The 18,458-nt window shown below is 45.4% G+C and overlaps 1 protein-coding gene across 1 annotated transcript in view; it reads right to left on the bottom strand.

Annotated features, from left to right (window-relative positions):
* LOC124036684 (mitogen-activated protein kinase 1-like) overlaps positions 1 to 18,458 on the bottom strand; it is a 72,335-nt gene that overhangs the window by 5,642 nt on the left and 48,235 nt on the right. The window contains exons 7-8 of the mRNA XM_046351532.1: positions 4,484 to 4,725; positions 107 to 236 (exon numbers count right to left, since the gene is read on the bottom strand). Of these exons, the coding sequence (XP_046207488.1) occupies positions 120 to 236; positions 4,484 to 4,725 (359 nt within the window). The 3' untranslated portion in view covers positions 107 to 119. The remainder of the gene's footprint in view (positions 1 to 106; positions 237 to 4,483; positions 4,726 to 18,458) is intronic.

Below are 18,458 nucleotides of genomic sequence, written 5' to 3' on the forward strand. Positions count from 1 at the left end.
TGTGTTGAAGCTGTGTGTATGGGTTAGGGCCTGCAGACTGTGTTGAAGCTGTCTGTACCTGTGTGTATGGGTTAGGGCCTGCAGACTGTGTTGAAGCTGTCTGTACCTGTGTGTACGGGTTAGGGCCTGCAGACTGTGTTGAAGCGAGCCGTCTCTTCAAAGATCAGCTCCTTCAGGGTCTCTTTGGGGAGATCATCAAGCTCCATCGCAAACTTGAAGGGAGTCTCTGTTACAGGCTAACAGAAAGAGAGAGACAGGAGGTTAGAGTCTCTGTTACAGGCTAATAGACAGACAGGAGGTTAGAGTCTCTGTTACAGGCTAATAGACAGACAGGAGGTTAGAATCTGTTACAGGCTAACAGAAAGAGACAGACAGGAGGTTAGAGTCTCTGTTACAGGCTAACAGAGAGACAGACAGGAGGTTAGGGTCTCTGTTACAGGCTAACAGACAGACAGACAGGAGGTTAGAGTCTCTGTTACAGGCTAACAGACAGACAGGAGGTTAGAGTCTCTGTTACAGGCTAACAGACAGACAGACAGGAGGTTAGAGTCTCTGTTACAGGCTAACAGAGAGACAGACAGGAGGTTAGGGTCTCTGTTACAGGCTAACAGACAGACAGACAGACAGGAGGTTAGGGTCTCTGTTACAGGCTAACAGACAGACAGACAGGAGGTTAGAGTCTCTGTTACAGGCTAACAGACAGACAGGAGGTTAGAGTCTCTGTTACAGGCTAACAGACAGACAGACAGACAGGTTACAGGCTAACAGACAGACAGACAGACAGTTAGAGTCTCTGTTACAGGCTAACAGACAGACAGACAGACAGGAGGAGAGACAGTTACAGGCAGACAGACAGACAGGATGACAGACAGACAGGAGGTTAGGTTCTCTGTTACAGGCTAACAGACAGACAGGAGTTTAGTGTCTCTGTTACAGGCTAACAGACAGACAGGAGGTTAGAGTCTCTGTTACAGGCTAACAGACAGACAGACAGACAGGAGGTTAGGGTCTCTGTTACAGGCTAACAGACAGACAGACAGGACAGACAGACAGGAGGTTAGGTCTCTGTTACAGGCTAACAGACAGACAGGAGGTTAGAGTCTCTGTTACAGGCTAATAGACAGACAGGAGGTTAGGGTCTCTGTTACAGGCTAACAGACAGACAGGAGGTTAGAGTCTCTGTTACAGGCTAATAGACAGACAGGAGACAGACAGGGTCTCTGACAGACAGACAGGCTAACAGACAGACAGGAGGTTAGGGTCTCTGTTACAGGCTAACAGACAGACAGACAGACAGACAGACAGAGTTAGACAGTCAGACAGACAGACAGGCAGACAGACAGACAGACAGACAGGTAGGTTAGAGTCTCTGTTACAGGCTGACAGACAGACAGACAGGAGGTTAGAGTCTCTGTTACAGGCTAACAGACAGACAGACAGACAGACAGGAGGTTAGGGTCTCTGTTACAGGCTAACAGACAGACAGGAGGTTAGGGTCTCTGTTACAGGCTAACAGACAGACAGGAGGTTAGGGTCTCTGTTACAGGCTAACAGACAGACAGGAGGTTAGGGTCTCTGTTACAGGCTAACAGAGAGACAGACAGGAGGTTAGAGTCTCTGTTACAGGCTAACAGACAGACAGGAGATTAGGGTCTCTGTTACAGGCTAACAGACAGACAGGAGGTTAGGGTCTCTGTTACAGGCTAACAGACAGACAGGACAGAGGGTCTCTGTTACAGACAACAGACAGACAGACAGAGGGTCTCTGTTACAGGCTAACAGACAGACAGACAGGGTCTCTGACAGACAGACAGACAGACAGACAGACAGACTGTTACAGGCTAACAGACGGACAGACAGACAGACAGACAGACAGACAGACAGACAGACAGAGTCTCTGTTACAGGCTAACAGACAGACAGGAGATTAGGGTCTCTGTTACAGGCTAACAGACAGACAGGAGGTTAGAGTCTCTGTTACAGGCTAACAGACAGACAGACAGACAGACAGACAGACAGACAGACAGACAGACAGACAGACAGACAGACAGGTGGGTTAGAGTCTCTGTTACAGGCTGACAGACAGACAGACAGGAGGTTAGAGTCTCTGTTACAGGCTAAGAGACAGACAGACAGACAGACAGACAGGTGGTTAGAGTCTCTGTTACAGGCTAACAGACAGACAGACAGGAGGTTAGAGTCTCTGTTACAGGCTGACAGACAGACAGGTGGTTAGAGTCTCTGTTACAGGCTGACAGACAGACAGGTGGTTAGAGTCTCTGTTACAGGCTAACAGACAGACAGACAGGAGGTTAGAGTCTCTGTTACAGGCTGACAGACAGACAGGAGGTTAGAGTCTCTGTTACAGGCTAACAGACAGTCAGACAGACAGGTGGTTAGAGTATCTGGTACAGACAGACAGACAGACAGACAGACAGACAGACAGACAGACAGACAGACAGACAGACAGACAGACAGACAGACAGACAGACAGACAGACAGACAGACAGACAGACAGACAGGAGGTTAGAGTCTCTGTTACAGGCTAACAGACAAACAGACAGGAGGTTAGAGTCTCTGTTACAGGCTAACAGACAGACAGACAGGAGGTTAGAGTCTCTGTTACAGGCTGACAGACAGACAGGAGGTTAGAGTCTCTGTTACAGGCTAACAGACAGACAGACAGACAGACAGACAGACAGACAGACAGACAGACAGACAGACAGACAGACAGACAGACAGACAGACAGACAGACAGACAGACAGACAGACAGACAGACAGACAGACAGGAGGTTAGAGTCTCTGTTACAGACAGACAGACAGACAGACAGACAGACAGACAGACAGACAGACAGACAGACAGACAGACAGACAGACAGACAGACAGACAGACAGGAGGTTAGAGTCTCTGTTACAGACAGACAGACAGCTAACAGACAGACAGACAGACAGACAGACAGACAGACAGACAGACAGACAGACAGACAGACAGACAGACAGACAGACAGACAGACAGACAGACAGACAGACAGACAGACAGACAGACAGACAGGAGGTTAGAGTCTCTGTTACAGGCTAACAGACAGACAGACAGACAGGAGGTTAGAGTCTCTGTTACAGGCTGACAGACAGACAGGAGGTTAGAGTCTCTGTTACAGACAGACAGACAGACAGACAGACAGACAGACAGACAGACAGACAGACAGACAGACAGACAGACAGACAGACAGACAGACAGACTGACAGACAGACAGACAGACAGGAGGTTAGGGTCTCTGTTACAGGCTAACAGACAGACAGGAGGTTAGAGTCTCTGTTACAGGCTAACAGACAGACAGACAGACAGACAGACAGACAGACAGACAGACAGACAGACAGACAGACAGACAGACAGACAGACAGACAGACAGACAGACAGACAGACAGACAGGTGGTTAGGGTCTCTGTTATAGGCTAACAGACAGACAGGAGGTTAGAGTCTCTGTTACAGGCTAACAGACAGACAGACAGACAGACAGACAGACAGACAGACAGACAGACAGACAGACAGACAGACAGACAGACAGACAGACAGACAGACAGACAGACAGACAGACAGACAGACAGACAGACAGACAGACAGGAGGTTAGAGTCTCTGTTACAGGCTAACAGACAGACAGACAGACAGACAGACAGACAGACAGGAGGTTAGAGTCTCTGTTACAGGCTAACAGACAGACAGACAGACAGGAGGTTAGAGTCTCTGTTACAGGCTGACAGACAGACAGACAGACAGACAGGTGGTTAGTCTCTGTTACAGGCTAACAGACAGACAGACAGACAGGAGGTTAGTGTCTCTGTTACAGGCTAACAGACAGACAGACAGACAGACAGGAGGTTAGAGTCTCTGTTACAGACAGACAGACAGACAGACAGACAGACAGACAGACAGACAGACAGACAGACAGACAGACAGACAGACAGACAGACAGACAGACAGACAGACAGACAGGTGGTTAGTCTCTGTTACAGGCTAACAGACAGACAGACAGACAGGAGGTTAGAGTCTCTGTTACAGGCTAACAGACAGACAGACAGACAGACAGACAGACAGGAGGTTAGTCTCTGTTACAGGCTAACAGACAGACAGACAGACAGGAGGTTAGAGTCTCTGTTACAGGCTGACAGACAGACAGACAGACAGACAGGAGGTTAGAGTCTCTGTTACAGGCTAACAGACAGACAGACAGGAGGTTAGAGTCTCTGTTACAGGCTGACATACAGACAGACAGGAGGTTAGAGTCTCTGTTACAGGCTAACAGAGAGACAGACAGGAGGTTAGGATCTCTAATCCACTAACATTTTTCATTGACTACTGATTTCTGACAAATACCCCATCTGTAAGGTCGTAGGGTCAGGGGTCAGGGTTCATTACCTCATCTGTAGGGTTGTAGTATTGCTCCAGGTAAGGTTGAGTCAGGGTCAGGGGTCAGGGTTCATTACCTCATCTGTAGGGTCGTAGTACTGCTCCAGGTAAGGGTGAGCCAGAGCCGCCTCCACCTCGATCCTCTTGTGGGGGTTAAAGGTCAACATCTTATCCAGCAGGTCCAGAGCTTTGGAGTCGGCTTTGGGGAAGAGGCTGTTCCAGGAGACCTTGCAGCGCAGCGGGAGAGACAGCAGGTAGTTCCTGGCCTTGATGTTAATGATGCAGTTCAGATCCTCCTGGGAAGGAGACCCGAGGATACCTGGAGGGGAGGGAGACAGAAACATGAAGTGTTGTGATAACCAACCACCTCATCGCCATAACTGGTAAACCATAACAGAGGGGAGAGATGTGGGGAAGATGAGAGAGAGCAGAAGTTTACATTTTAGTCAATCTTATCCAGAGTGACTTACAGGAGCAATTAGGGTTAAGTGCCTTGCTCAATGGCACATCGGCAGATTTTCAACTAGTCCGCGCAGGGATTCAAACCAGCGACCTTTCGGGTACTGGCCCAATGCTCTTAATCACTAGGCTACCTGCACCCTGAGGGGAGAGATGAGAGATGAGAGATAGGGGAGAGATGTGGGGTGGCAGGTAGCCTAGTGGTTAGAGTGTTGGACTAGTAACCAGCAGGTAGCCTAGTGGTTAGAGTGTTGGACTAGTAACCAGCAGGTAGCCTAGTGGTTAGAGTGTTGGACTAGTAACCAGCAGGTAGCCTAGTGGTTAGAGACGTTGGTAGCCTAGTGGTTAGAGTGTTGGACTAGTAACCAGCAGGTAGCCTAGTGGTTAGAGTGTTGGACTAGTAACCAGCAGGTAGCCTAGTGGTTAGAGTGTTGGACTAGTAACCAGCAGGTAGCCTAGTGGTTAGAGTGTTGGACTAGTAACCAGCAGGTAGCCTAGTGGTTAGAGCGTTGGACTAGTAACCAGCAGGTAGTCTAGTGGTTAGAGTGTTGGACTAGTAACCAGCAGGTAGTCTAGTGGTTAGAGCGTTGGACTAGTAACCAGCAGGTAGCCTAGTGGTTAGAGTGTTGGACTAGTAACCAGCAGGTAGTCTAGTGGTTAGAGTGTTGGACTAGTAACCAGCAGGTAGTCTAGTGTTTAGAGTGTTGGACTAGTAACCAGCAGGTAGTCTAGTGGTTAGAGTGTTGGACTGGTAACCAGCAGGTCGCCTAGTGGTTAGAGGCATGTAGCCTAGTGGTTAGAGTGTTGGACTAGTAACCAGCAGGTAGTCTAGTGGTTAGAGTGTTGGACTAGTAACCAGCAGGTAGTCTAGTGTTTAGAGTGTTGGACTAGTAACCAGCAGGTAGCCTAGTGGTTAGAGCGTTGGACTAGTAACCAGCAGGTAGTCTAGTGGTTAGAGTGTTGGACTAGTAACCAGCAGGTAGTCTAGTGTTTAGAGTGTTGGACTAGTAACCAGCAGGTAGCCTAGTGTTTAGAGTGTTGGACTGGTAACCAGCAGGTCGCCTAGTGGTTAGAGGCATGTAGCCTAGTGGTTAGAGTGTTGGACTAGTAACCAGCAGGTAGCCTAGTGGTTAGAGGCATGTAGCCTAGTGGTTAGAGTGTTGGACTAGTAACCAGCAGGTAGCCTAGTGGTTAGAGTGTTGGACTAGTAACCAGCAGGTAGCCTAGTGGTTAGAGTGTTGGACTAGTAACCAGCAGGTCGCCTAGTGGTTAGAGGCATGTAGCCTAGTGGTTAGAGTGTTGGACTAGTAACCAGCAGGTAGCCTAGTGGTTAGAGCGTTGGACTAGTAACCAGCAGGTAGCCTAGTGGTTAGAGCGTTGGACTAGTAACCAGCAGGTAGCCTAGTGGTTAGAGCGTTGGACTAGTAACCAGCAGGTAGCCTAGTGGTTAGAGCATTGGACTAGTAACCAAAAGGTTGCTGGATCAAATCCCAGAGCTGACAAGGTAAAAATCTGTCGTTCTGCCCCCTGAACAAGGCAGTTAACCCCACTGTTCCCTGGTAGGGCGTCATTGTAACTAAGAATTTGTTCTTAACTGCCTAGTTAAATAAAAGGTTAAATAGGAGATATGGGGGAGGAGAGAGGTGAAGGGAAAAGTTTCTTATGCTTATTATTGGCTCAGATCGTGATGTGAATTTCTGGCATTTCTGCTTCAATTCTGCTCCCGTGTCTTAGGTGGATAACATCTGTGCCAGGCCACAACCAACAGCCTGATCAACCGACAGCCTGATCAACCAATAGCCTGATCAACCGACAGCCTGATCAACCGACAGCCTGATCAACCGACAGCCGGATCAACCGACAGCCTGATCAACCGACAGCCTGATCAACCGACAGCCTGATCAACCGACAGCCGGATCAACCGACAGCCTGATCAACCGACAGCCTGATCAACCGATAGCCTGATCAACCGACAGCCTGATCAACCGACAGCCTGATCAACCGACAGCCTGATCAACCGACAGCCTGATCAACCGACAGCCGGATCAACCGACAGCCGGATCAACCGACAGCCGGATCAACCGACAGCCTGATCAACCGACAGCCTGATCAACCGACAGCCTGATCAATTATACGTGAAGGAGATGTGTCGCACTGTATGAGGTAAAGTCAGATACTGACTGGTTATCTTTAATTTAAGGTCTCTGTGACCAACAGATTCGTATTCCCAGTGACGTAAAATAGATCAGGGCCTGATGAACTGATTCCAATGGACTGATTTCCGTACACAAAGTGTAAAATGTTAGAGGTTGTGTTTATATTTCTGTCCAATGTAAACAGTTCAGTGTAGATGGTTCAGTGTAGATCGCTGCAGTGTAGATGGTTCTGTGTAGATCGCTGCAGTGTAGATGGTCCTGTGTAGATCGCTGCAGTGTAGATGGTTCAGTGTAGATCGCTGCAGTGTAGATGGTTCTGCAGTGTAGATGGTTCAGTGTAGATCGCTGCAGTGTAGATGGTTCTGTGTAGATCGCTGCAGTGTAGATGGTTCAGTATAAATGGTTCCGTGCTTATTCAACCTGGTTGTGCTGAGATGCCTTATTCAACCTGGTTGTGCTGAGATGCCTTATTCAACCTGGTTGTGCTGAGATGCCTTATTCAACCTGGTTGTGCTGAGATGCCTTATTCGACCTGGCTGTGCTGAGATGCCTTATTCGACCTGGCTGTGCTGAGAGATGCTGAGATGCCTTATCGACCTGGCTTGCCGAGATTCGACCTGGCTGTGCTGAGATGCCTTATTCGACCTGGCTGTGCTGAGATGCCTTATTCAACCTGGTTGTGCTGAGTGGCTGCTTCCCTGATAACCCTAATAACTACAGGGGACTGTTATTTATTTGTTATTTCTCCTTTATTTAACCAGGTATTTATATATATAACCCTTTATTTGACCAGGTATTTATATATATATATATAACCCTAACCCTTTATTTAACCAGGTATTTATATATATAACCCTTTATTTGACCAGGTATTTATATATATATATATATATATATATATATATATATATATATATATATATAACCCTTTATATTATATATATATATATATAACCCTAACCCTTTATTTAACCAGGTATTTATATATATAACCCTAACCCTTTATTTAACCAGGTATTTATATATATAACCCTTTATTTGACCAGGTATTTATATATATATATATAACCCTAACCCTTTATTTAACCAGGTATTTATATATATAACCCTAACCCTTTATTTAACCAGGTATTTATATATATATAACCCTTTATTTAACCAGGTATTTATATATATAACCCTTTATTTAACCAGGTATTTATATATATAACCCTAACCCTTTATTCAACCAGGTATTTATATATATAACCCTTTATTTAACCAGGTATTTATATATATAACCCTTTATTTAACCAGGTATTTATATATATAACCCTAACCCTTTATTTAACCAGGTATTTATATATATAACCCTAACCCTTTATTTAACCAGGTATTTATATATATAACACTAACCCTTTATTTAACCAGGTATTTATATATATATAACCCTAACCCTTTATTTAACCAGGTATTTATATATATAACCCTAACCTTTTATTTAACCAGGTATTTATATATATATAACCCTAACCCTTTATTTAACCAGGTATTTATATATATAACCCTTTATTTAACCAGGTATTTATATATATAACCCTAACCCTTTATTTAACCAGGTATTTATATATATAACCCTAACCCTTTATTTAACCAGGTATTTATATATATATATATAACCCTTTATTTAACCAGGTATTTATATATATAACCCTAACCCTTTATTTAACCAGGTATTTATATATATATAACCCTTTATTTAACCAGGTATTTATATATATAACCCTAACCCTTTATTTAACCAGGTATTTATATATATAACCCTTTATTTAACCAGGTATTTATATATATAACCCTAACCCTTTATTTAACCAGGTATTTATATATATAACCCTTTATTTAACAGGTATTTATATATATAACACTAACCGTTTATTTAAATGTAAATTTAACCAGGTATTTATATATATTACCCTAACCCTTTATTTAACCAGGTATTTATATAACCCTAACCCTTTATTTAACCAGGTATATATATATATAACCCTTTATTTAACCAGGTATTTATATATATAAGCCTAACCCTTTATTTAACCAGGTATTTATATATATAACCCTTTATTTAACCAGGTATATATATATAACCCTTTATTTAACCAGGTATTTATATATATTACCCTAACCCTTTATTTAACCAGGTATTTATATATATAACACTAACCCTTTATTTAACCAGGTATTTATATATATATATATATATAACCCTTTATTTTTATATATATATATAACCCTAACCCTTTATTTAACCAGGTATTAATATATATATATAACCCTAACCCTTTATTTAACCAGGTATTTATATATATAACCCTAACTACCTGGGCCTAAACATCAGTGCCAACTACCTGGGCCTAAACATCAGTGCCAACTACCTGGGCCTAAACATCAGTGCCAACTACCTGGGCCTAAACATCAGTGCCAACTACCTGGGCCTAAACATCAGCGCCAACTACCTGGGCCTAAACATCAGCACCAACTACCTGGGCCTAAACATCAGCGCCAACTACCTGGGCCTAAACATCAGCGCCAACTACCTGGGCCTAAACATCAGCGCCAACTACCTGGGCCTAAACATCAGCGCCAACTACCTGGGCCTAAACATCAGCACCAACTACCTGGGCCTAAACATCAGCACCAACTACCTGGGCTAAACAACACTACCTGGGCCTAAACATCAGCGCCAACTACCTGGGCCTAAACATCAGCGCCAACTACCTGGGCCTAAACATCAGCGCCAACTACCTGGGCCTAAACTACTACCTGGGCCTAAACATCAGCACCAACTACCTGGGCCTAAACATCAGCGCCAACTACCTGGGCCTAAACATCAGCGCCAACTACCTGGGCCTAAACATCAGCGCCAACTACCTGGGCCTAAACATCAGCGCCAACTACCTGGGCCTAAACATCAGCGCCAACTACCTGGGCCTAAACATCAGCACCAACTACCTGGGCCTAAACATCAGCACCAACTACCTGGGCCTAAACATCAGCGCCAACTACCTGGGCCTAAACATCAGCGCCAACTACCTGGGCCTAAACATCAGCGCCAACTACCTGGGCCTAAACATCAGCGCCAACTACCTGGGCCTAAACATCAGCGCCAACTACCTGGGCCTAAACATCAGCGCCAACTACCTGGGCCTAAACATCAGCGCCAACTACCTGGGCCTAAACATCAGCGCCAACTACCTGGGCCTAAACATCAGCGCCAACTACCTGGGCCTAAACATCAGCGCCAACTACCTGGGCCTAAACATCAGCGCCAACTACCTGGGCCTAAACATCAGCGCCAACTACCTGGGCCTAAACATCAGCGCCAACTACCTGGGCCTAAACATCAGCACCAACTACCTGGGCCTAAACATCAGCACCAACTACCTGGGCCTAAACATCAGCACCAACTACCTGGGCCTAAACATCAGCGCCAACTACCTGGGCCTAAACATCAGCACCAACTACCTGGGCCTAAACATCAGCACCAACTACCTGGGCCTAAACATCAGCACCAACTACCTGGGCATTAGCACCAACTACCTGGGCCTAAAAACATCAGCACCAACTACCTGGGCCTAAACATCAGCACCAACTACCTGGGCCTAAACATCAGCTACCAACTACCTGGGCCTAAACATCAGCACTGGGCCTAAAACTACCTGGGCCTAAACATCAGCACCAACTACCTGGGCCTAAACATCAGCACCAACTACCTGGGCCTAAACATCAGCGCCAACTACCTGGGCCTAAACATCAGCACCAACTACCTGGGCCTAAACATCAGCACCAACTACCTGGGCCTAAACATCAGCACCAACTACCTGGGCCTAAACATCAGCACCAACTACCTGGGCCTAAACATCAGCACCAACTACCTGGGCCTAAACATCAGCACCAACTACCTGGGCCTAAACATCAGCACCAACTACCTGGGCCTAAACATCAGCACCAACTACCTGGGCCTAAACATCAGCACCAACTACCTGGGCCTAAACATCAGCACCAACTACCTGGGCCTAAACATCAGCACCAACTACCTGGGCCTAAACATCAGCACCAACTACCTGGGCCTAAACATCAGCGCCAACTACCTGGGCCTAAACATCAGCACCAACTACCTGGGCCTAAACATCAGCGCCAACTACCTGGGCCTAAACATCAGCGCCAACTACCTGGGCCTAAACATCAGCACCAACTACCTGGGCCTAAACATCAGCACCAACTACCTGGGCCTAAACATCAGCACCAACTACCTGGGCCTAAACATCAGCACCAACTACCTGGGCCTAAACATCAGCGCCAACTACCTGGGCCTAAACATCAGCACCAACTACCTGGGCCTAAACATCAGCACCAACTACCTGGGCCTAAACATCAGCACCAACTACCTGGGCCTAAACATCAGCACCAACTACCTGGGCCTAAACATCAGCACCAACTACCTGGGCCTAAACATCAGCACCAACTACCTGGGCCTAAACATCAGCACCAACTACCTGGGCCTAAACATCAGCACCAACTACCTGGGCCTAAACATCAGCACCAACTACCTGGGCCTAAACATCAGCACCAACTACCTGGGCCTAAACATCAGCACCAACTACCTGGGCCTAAACATCAGCACCAACTACCTGGGCCTAAACATCAGCACCAACTACCTGGGCCTAAACATCAGCACCAACTACCTGGGCCTAAACATCAGCACCAACTACCTGGGCCTAAACATCAGCACCAACTACCTGGGCCTAAACATCAGCACCAACTACCTGGGCCTAAACATCAGCACCAACTACCTGGGCCTAAACATCAGCACCAACTACCTGGGCCTAAACATCAGCACCAACTACCTGGGCCTAAACATCAGCGCCAACTACCTGGGCCTAATTATCAGCGCCAACTACCTGGGCCTAAACGTCAGCACCAACTACCTGGGCCTAAACATCAGCGCCAACTACCTGGGCCCTAAACATCAGCACCAACTACCTGGGCCTAAACATCAGCACCAACTACCTGGGCCTAAACATCAGCACCAACTACCTGGGCCTAAACATCAGCACCAACTACCTGGGCCTAAACATCAGCACCAACTACCTGGGCTAAACGTCAGCGCCAACTACCTGGGCCTAAACGTCAGCGCCAACTACCTGGGCCTAAACATCAGCACCAACTACCTGGGCCTAAACATCAGCACCAACTACCTGGGCCTAAACATCAGCACCAACTACCTGGGCCTAAACATCAGCACCAACTACCTGGGCCTAAACATCAGCACCAACTACCTGGGCCTAAACATCAGCACCAACTACCTGGGCCTAAACATCAGCGCCAACTACCTGGGCCTAAACATCAGCACCAACTACCTGGGCCTAAACATCAGCACCAACTACCTGGGCCTAAACATCAGCACCAACTACCTGGGCCTAAACATCAGCACCAACTACCTGGGCCTAAACATCAGCGCCAACTACCTGGGCCTAAACATCAGTGGACGGTGGATTTTGTGAATGCACCAACAGAAAAACCTGCAAAGCATTTTACTCCATACAGATCCTAACCCACATACAGATCCTAACCCACATACAGACCCTAACCCACATACAGACCCTAACCCACATACAGACCCTAACCCACATACAGACCCTAACCCACATACAGATCCTAACCCACATACAGATCCTAACCCACATACAGATCCTAACCCACATACAGATCCTAACCCACATACAGACCCTAACCCACATACAGACCCTAACCCACATACAGATCCTAACCCACATACAGACCCTAACCCACATACAGATCCTAACCCACATACAGACCCTAACCCACATACAGATTAACCCACATACAGACCCTAACCCACATACAGATCCTAACCCACATACAGATCCTAACCCAATACAGATCCTAACCCACATACAGACCCTAACCCACATACAGATCCTAACCCACATACAGACCCTAACCCACATACAGATCCTAACCCACATACAGATCCTAACCCACATACAGATCCTAACCCACATACAGACCCTAACCCACATACAGACCCTAACCCACATACAGACCCTAACCCACATACAGATCCTAACCCACATACAGACCCTAACCCACATACAGATCCTAACCCACATACAGATCCTAACCCACATACAGATCCTAACCCACATACAGACCCTAACCCACATACAGATCCTAACCCACATACAGATCCTAACCCACATACAGACCCTAACCCACATACAGATCCTAACCAAATTCATTCCCAATTTCTGTCAATTTACTAATGACACGATTTACTAATGACATCTCCCTCATCCAGAATAATTCCTGCCAAGACAGCAGCTACTCTTCCTGGGGTTTATTATAGATCCCCATTAGTTCCTGCCAAGGCAGCAGCTACTCTTCCTGGGGTTTATTATGGATCCCCATTAGTTCCTGCCAAGGCAGCAGCTACTCTTCCTGGGGTTTATTATGGATCCCCATTAGTTCCTGCCAAGGCAGCAGCTACTCTTCCTGTGGTTTATTATGGATCCCCATTAGTTCCTGCCAAGGCAGCAGCTACTCTTCCTGGGGTTTATTATGGATCTCCATTAGTTCCTGCCAAAGCAGCAGCTACTCTTCCTGGGGTTTATTATGGATCCCCATTAGTTCCTGCCAAGGCAGCAGCTACTCTTCCTGGGGTTTATTATGGATCTCCATTAGTTCCTGCCAAGGCAGCAGCTACTCTTCTTGGGGTTTATTATGGATCCCCATTACTTCCTGCCAAGGCAGCGGCTACTCTTCCTGGGGTTTATTATGGATCCCCATTAGTTCCTGCCAAGGCAGCAGCTACTCTTCCTGGGGTTTATTATGGATCCCCATTAGTTCCTGTCAAGGCAGAAGCTACTCTTCCTGGGGACCTCTTGTGGGGTATGTATGGGGTGTCTGAACTGTGTGCCAGTAGTTCAAACAGACAGCTTATACCTCTCACAAATACAAGTAGCGATGAAGTCAATCTCTCCTCCATTATGAGCCAGGAGAGATTGACATGCCCATTATTCATGTTAGCTCTCTGTGTACATTTAAAGGCAGCTATGATCAGTGAACTATATTACATATTACATCACTAAAAATTCACACTTTTACATTACCGTGTAGTTTACCAATAAAATGGTCTGATGATGTGGATGTACTCCGTAGTATACAGTATCCCAAAATAAATAAATGATCTCACTCCAATACATTTTAATAGAAAGTCAGCAAAAAATAGATAAGCTCTGCTACCTGTCTATTTTCAGGAAAATCATCCTGATTAACTCTTCAGTCGTATCCCAGTTTACTTCTGGTCTTGTTGGTTATTACTGCACTGATTTCTGGTCTTGCCTACATCTAGCGACATTAACAAAAAAAATAGATTTTAGTTTTTCATTTTATTTGGAATGGCAAGCCAGACCGCTGTGCCATACAGATTGGCAGCTGTGCCATACCGATTGCAACATAGTTGGGAAGATTTGATGTACCGATTCCATGGCACATGGTTTATGAATTGACACGTAAAACGAAACCGGATTCAAAACATAAAATTGTTCTATTTAAATTATTATACAAAATTCTTGCAACCAATAGAATGTTATTTATATGGGGGATACCACCTTCCCAGCTCTGCAGAGTCATTAGATCTTTTGTTTTGGTACTGCCCATATGTAGCTTGTTTTTGGTCACAGGTCCAGGAATGGCTGAAGAATTGCAATATTTACCTGGAGTTAACCCTGCAGATAGCATTACATTACATTACATTTAAGTCATTTAGCAGACGCTCTTATCCATAGCACTACTGGGTGATCTGGAAAGACCTAGTCAAATGGATCAATACTACTTCTAGAACAACGTTTTATTTTCAATTGACAATCTGAAGAAACAATGAGAATAGAAAGGTTCAGAACATTTGTGAAACAGCACAGTCAAATATACATCCAATATGGACAGTGTTAAGAGATAGATGGGATGGAGCTGAAGGTTGGGACTAATAACAACAAGATAGATGGGATGGAGCTGAAGGTTGGGACTATTAACAACAAGATAGATGGGATGGAGCTGAAGGTTGGGACTAATAACAACAAGATAGATGGGATGGAGCTGAAGGTTGGGACTAATAACAACAAGATAGATGGGATGGAGCTGAAGGTTGGGACTAATAACAACAAGATAGATGGGATGGAGTTGAAGGTTGGGACTAATAACAACAAGATAGATGGGATGGAGCTGAAGGTTGGGACTAATAACAACCAGATAGATGGGATGGAGCTGAAGGTTGGGACTAATAACAACCAGATAGATGGGATGGAGCTGAAGGTTGGGACTAATAACAACCAGATAGATGGGATGGAGCTGAAGGTTGGGACTAATAACAACCAGATAGATGGGATGGAGCTGAAGGTTGGGACTAATAACAACCAGATAGATGGGATGGAGCTGAAGGTTGGGACTAATAACAACAAGATAGATGGGATGGAGCTGAAGGTTGGGACTAATAACAACAAGATAGATGGGATGGAGCTGAAGGTTGGGACTAATAACAACCAGATAGATGGGATGGAGCTGAAGGTTGGGACTAATAACAACAAGATAGATGGGATGGAGCTGAAGGTTGGGACTAATAACAACAAGATAGATGGGATGGAGCTGAAGGTTGGGACTAATAACAACAAGATAGATGGGATGGAGCTGAAGGTTGGGACTAATAACAACAAGATAGATGGGATGGAGCTGAAGGTTGGGACTAATAACAACAAGATAGATGGGATGGAGCTGAAGGTTGGGACTAATAACAACAAGATAGATGGGATGGAGCTGAAGGTTGGGACTAATAACAACAAGATAGATGGGATGGAGCTGAAGGTTGGGACTAATAACAACAAGATAGATGGGATGGAGCTGAAGGTTGGGACTAATAACAACCAGATAGATGGGATGGAGCTGAAGGTTGGGACTAATAACAACCAGATAGATGGGATGGAGCTGAAGGTTGGGACTAATAACAACCAGATAGATGGGATGGAGCTGAAGGTTGGGACTAATAACAACCAGATAGATGGGATGGAGCTGAAGGTTGGGACTATTAACAACAAGATAGATGGGATGGAGCTGAAGGTTGGGACTAATAACAACAAGATAGATGGGTTGGAGCTGAAGGTTGGGACTAATAACAACCAGATAGATGGGATGGAGCTGAAGGTTGGGACTAATAACAACAAGATAGATGGGATGGAGCTGAAGGTTGGGACTAATAACAACAAGATAGATGGGATGGAGCTGAAGGTTGGGACTAATAACAACAAGATAGATGGGATGGAGCTGAAGGTTGGGACTAATAACAACAAGATAGATGGGATGGAGCTGAAGGTTGGGACTAATAACAACCAGATAGATGGGATGGAGCTGAAGGTTGGGACTAATAACAACCAGATAGATGGGATGGAGCTGAAGGTTGGGACTAATAACAACCAGATAGATGGGATGGAGCTGAAGGTTGGGACTAATAACAACCAGATAGATGGGATGGAGCTGAAGGTTGGGACTAATAACAACCAGATAGATGGGATGGAGCTGAAGGTTGGGACTAATAACAACAAGATAGATGGGATGGAGCTGAAGGTTGGGACTAATAACAACCAGATAGATGGGATGGAGCTGAAGGTTGGGACTAATAACAACAAGATAGATGGGATGGAGCTGAAGGTTGGGACTAATAACAACAAGATAGATGGGATGGAGCTGAAGGTTGGGACTAATAACAACAAGATAGATGGGATGGAGCTGAAGGTTGGGACTAATAACAACAAGATAGATGGGATGGAGCTGAAGGTTGGGACTAATAACAACAAGATAGATGGGATGGAGCTGAAGGTTGGGACTAATAACAACCAGATAGATGGGATGGAGCTGAAGGTTGGGACTAATAACAACAAGATAGATGGGATGGAGCTGAAGGTTGGGACTAATAACAACCAGATAGATGGGATGGAGCTGAAGGTTGGGACTAATAACAACAAGATAGATGGGATGGAGCTGAAGGTTGGGACTAATAACAACAAGATAGATGGGATGGAGCTGAAGGTTGGGACTAATAACAACAAGATAGATGGGATGGAGCTGAAGGTTGGGACTAATAACAACAAGATAGATGGGATGGAGCTGAAGGTTGGGACTAATAACAACCAGATAGATGGGATGGAGCTGAAGGTTGGGACTAATAACAACAAGATAGATGGGATGGAGCTGAAGGTTGGGACTAATAACAACAAGATAGATGGGATGGAGCTGAAGGTTGGGACTAATAACAACCAGATAGATGGGATGGAGCTGAAGGTTGGGACTAATAACAACAAGATAGATGGGATGGAGCTGAAGGTTGGGACTAATAACAACAAGATAGATGGGATGGAGCTGAAGGTTGGGACTAATAACAACAAGATAGATGGGATGGAGCTGAAGGTTGGGACTAATAACAACAAGATAGATGGGATGGAGCTGAAGGTTGGGACTAATAACAACAAGATAGATGGGATGGAGCTGAAGGTTGGGACTAATAACAACAAGATAGATGGGATGGAGCTGAAGGTTGGGACTAATGACAACAAGATAGATGGGATGGAGCTGAAGGTTGGGACTAATAACAACCAAGATAGATGGGATGGAGCTGAAGGTTGGGACTAATAACAACAAGATAGATGGGATGGAGCTGAAGGTTGGGACTAATAACAACAAGATAGATGGGATGGAGCTGAAGGTTGGGACTAATAACAACAAGATAGATGGGATGGAGCTGAAGGTTGGGACTATTAACAACAAGATAGATGGGATGGAGCTGAAGGTTGGGACTAATAACAACAAGATAGATGGGATGGAGCTGAAGGTTGGGACTAATAACAACAAGATAGATGGGATGGAGCTGAAGGTTGGGACTAATAACAACAAGATAGATGGGATGGAGCTGAAGGTTGGGACTAATAACAACAAGATAGATGGGATGGAGCTGAAGGTTGGGACTAATAACAACAAGATAGATGGGATGGAGCTGAAGGTTGGGACTAATAACAACAAGATAGATGGGATGGAGCTGAAGGTTGGGACTAATAACAACAAGATAAATAATGTAAAATATACTGGCACATGTCAGTAAAAGCATATGGGTTAAGAACTTTTGTGAAAGGGCACAGTTTGAAAGATAAGGGAAAACAGAATGTTGAGTTGGACCGCAGAGTGAAGGCTGCCAACAAGTGCTCAGAATATGGGAACTCCTTCAAGACTGTTGGATAAGCATTCCAGGTGAGCTGGTTGAGAGTGTGTAAGAGTGTGTAAAGCTGCCATCAAGGCAAAGGGCAGCCACTTAGAAGATTCTCAAATATAAATATATTTG

The sequence above is a fragment of the Oncorhynchus gorbuscha genome, linkage group LG05 (assembly GCF_021184085.1).
Source record: "Oncorhynchus gorbuscha isolate QuinsamMale2020 ecotype Even-year linkage group LG05, OgorEven_v1.0, whole genome shotgun sequence".
NCBI classification, from domain to species: Eukaryota; Metazoa; Chordata; class Actinopteri; order Salmoniformes; family Salmonidae; genus Oncorhynchus; species Oncorhynchus gorbuscha.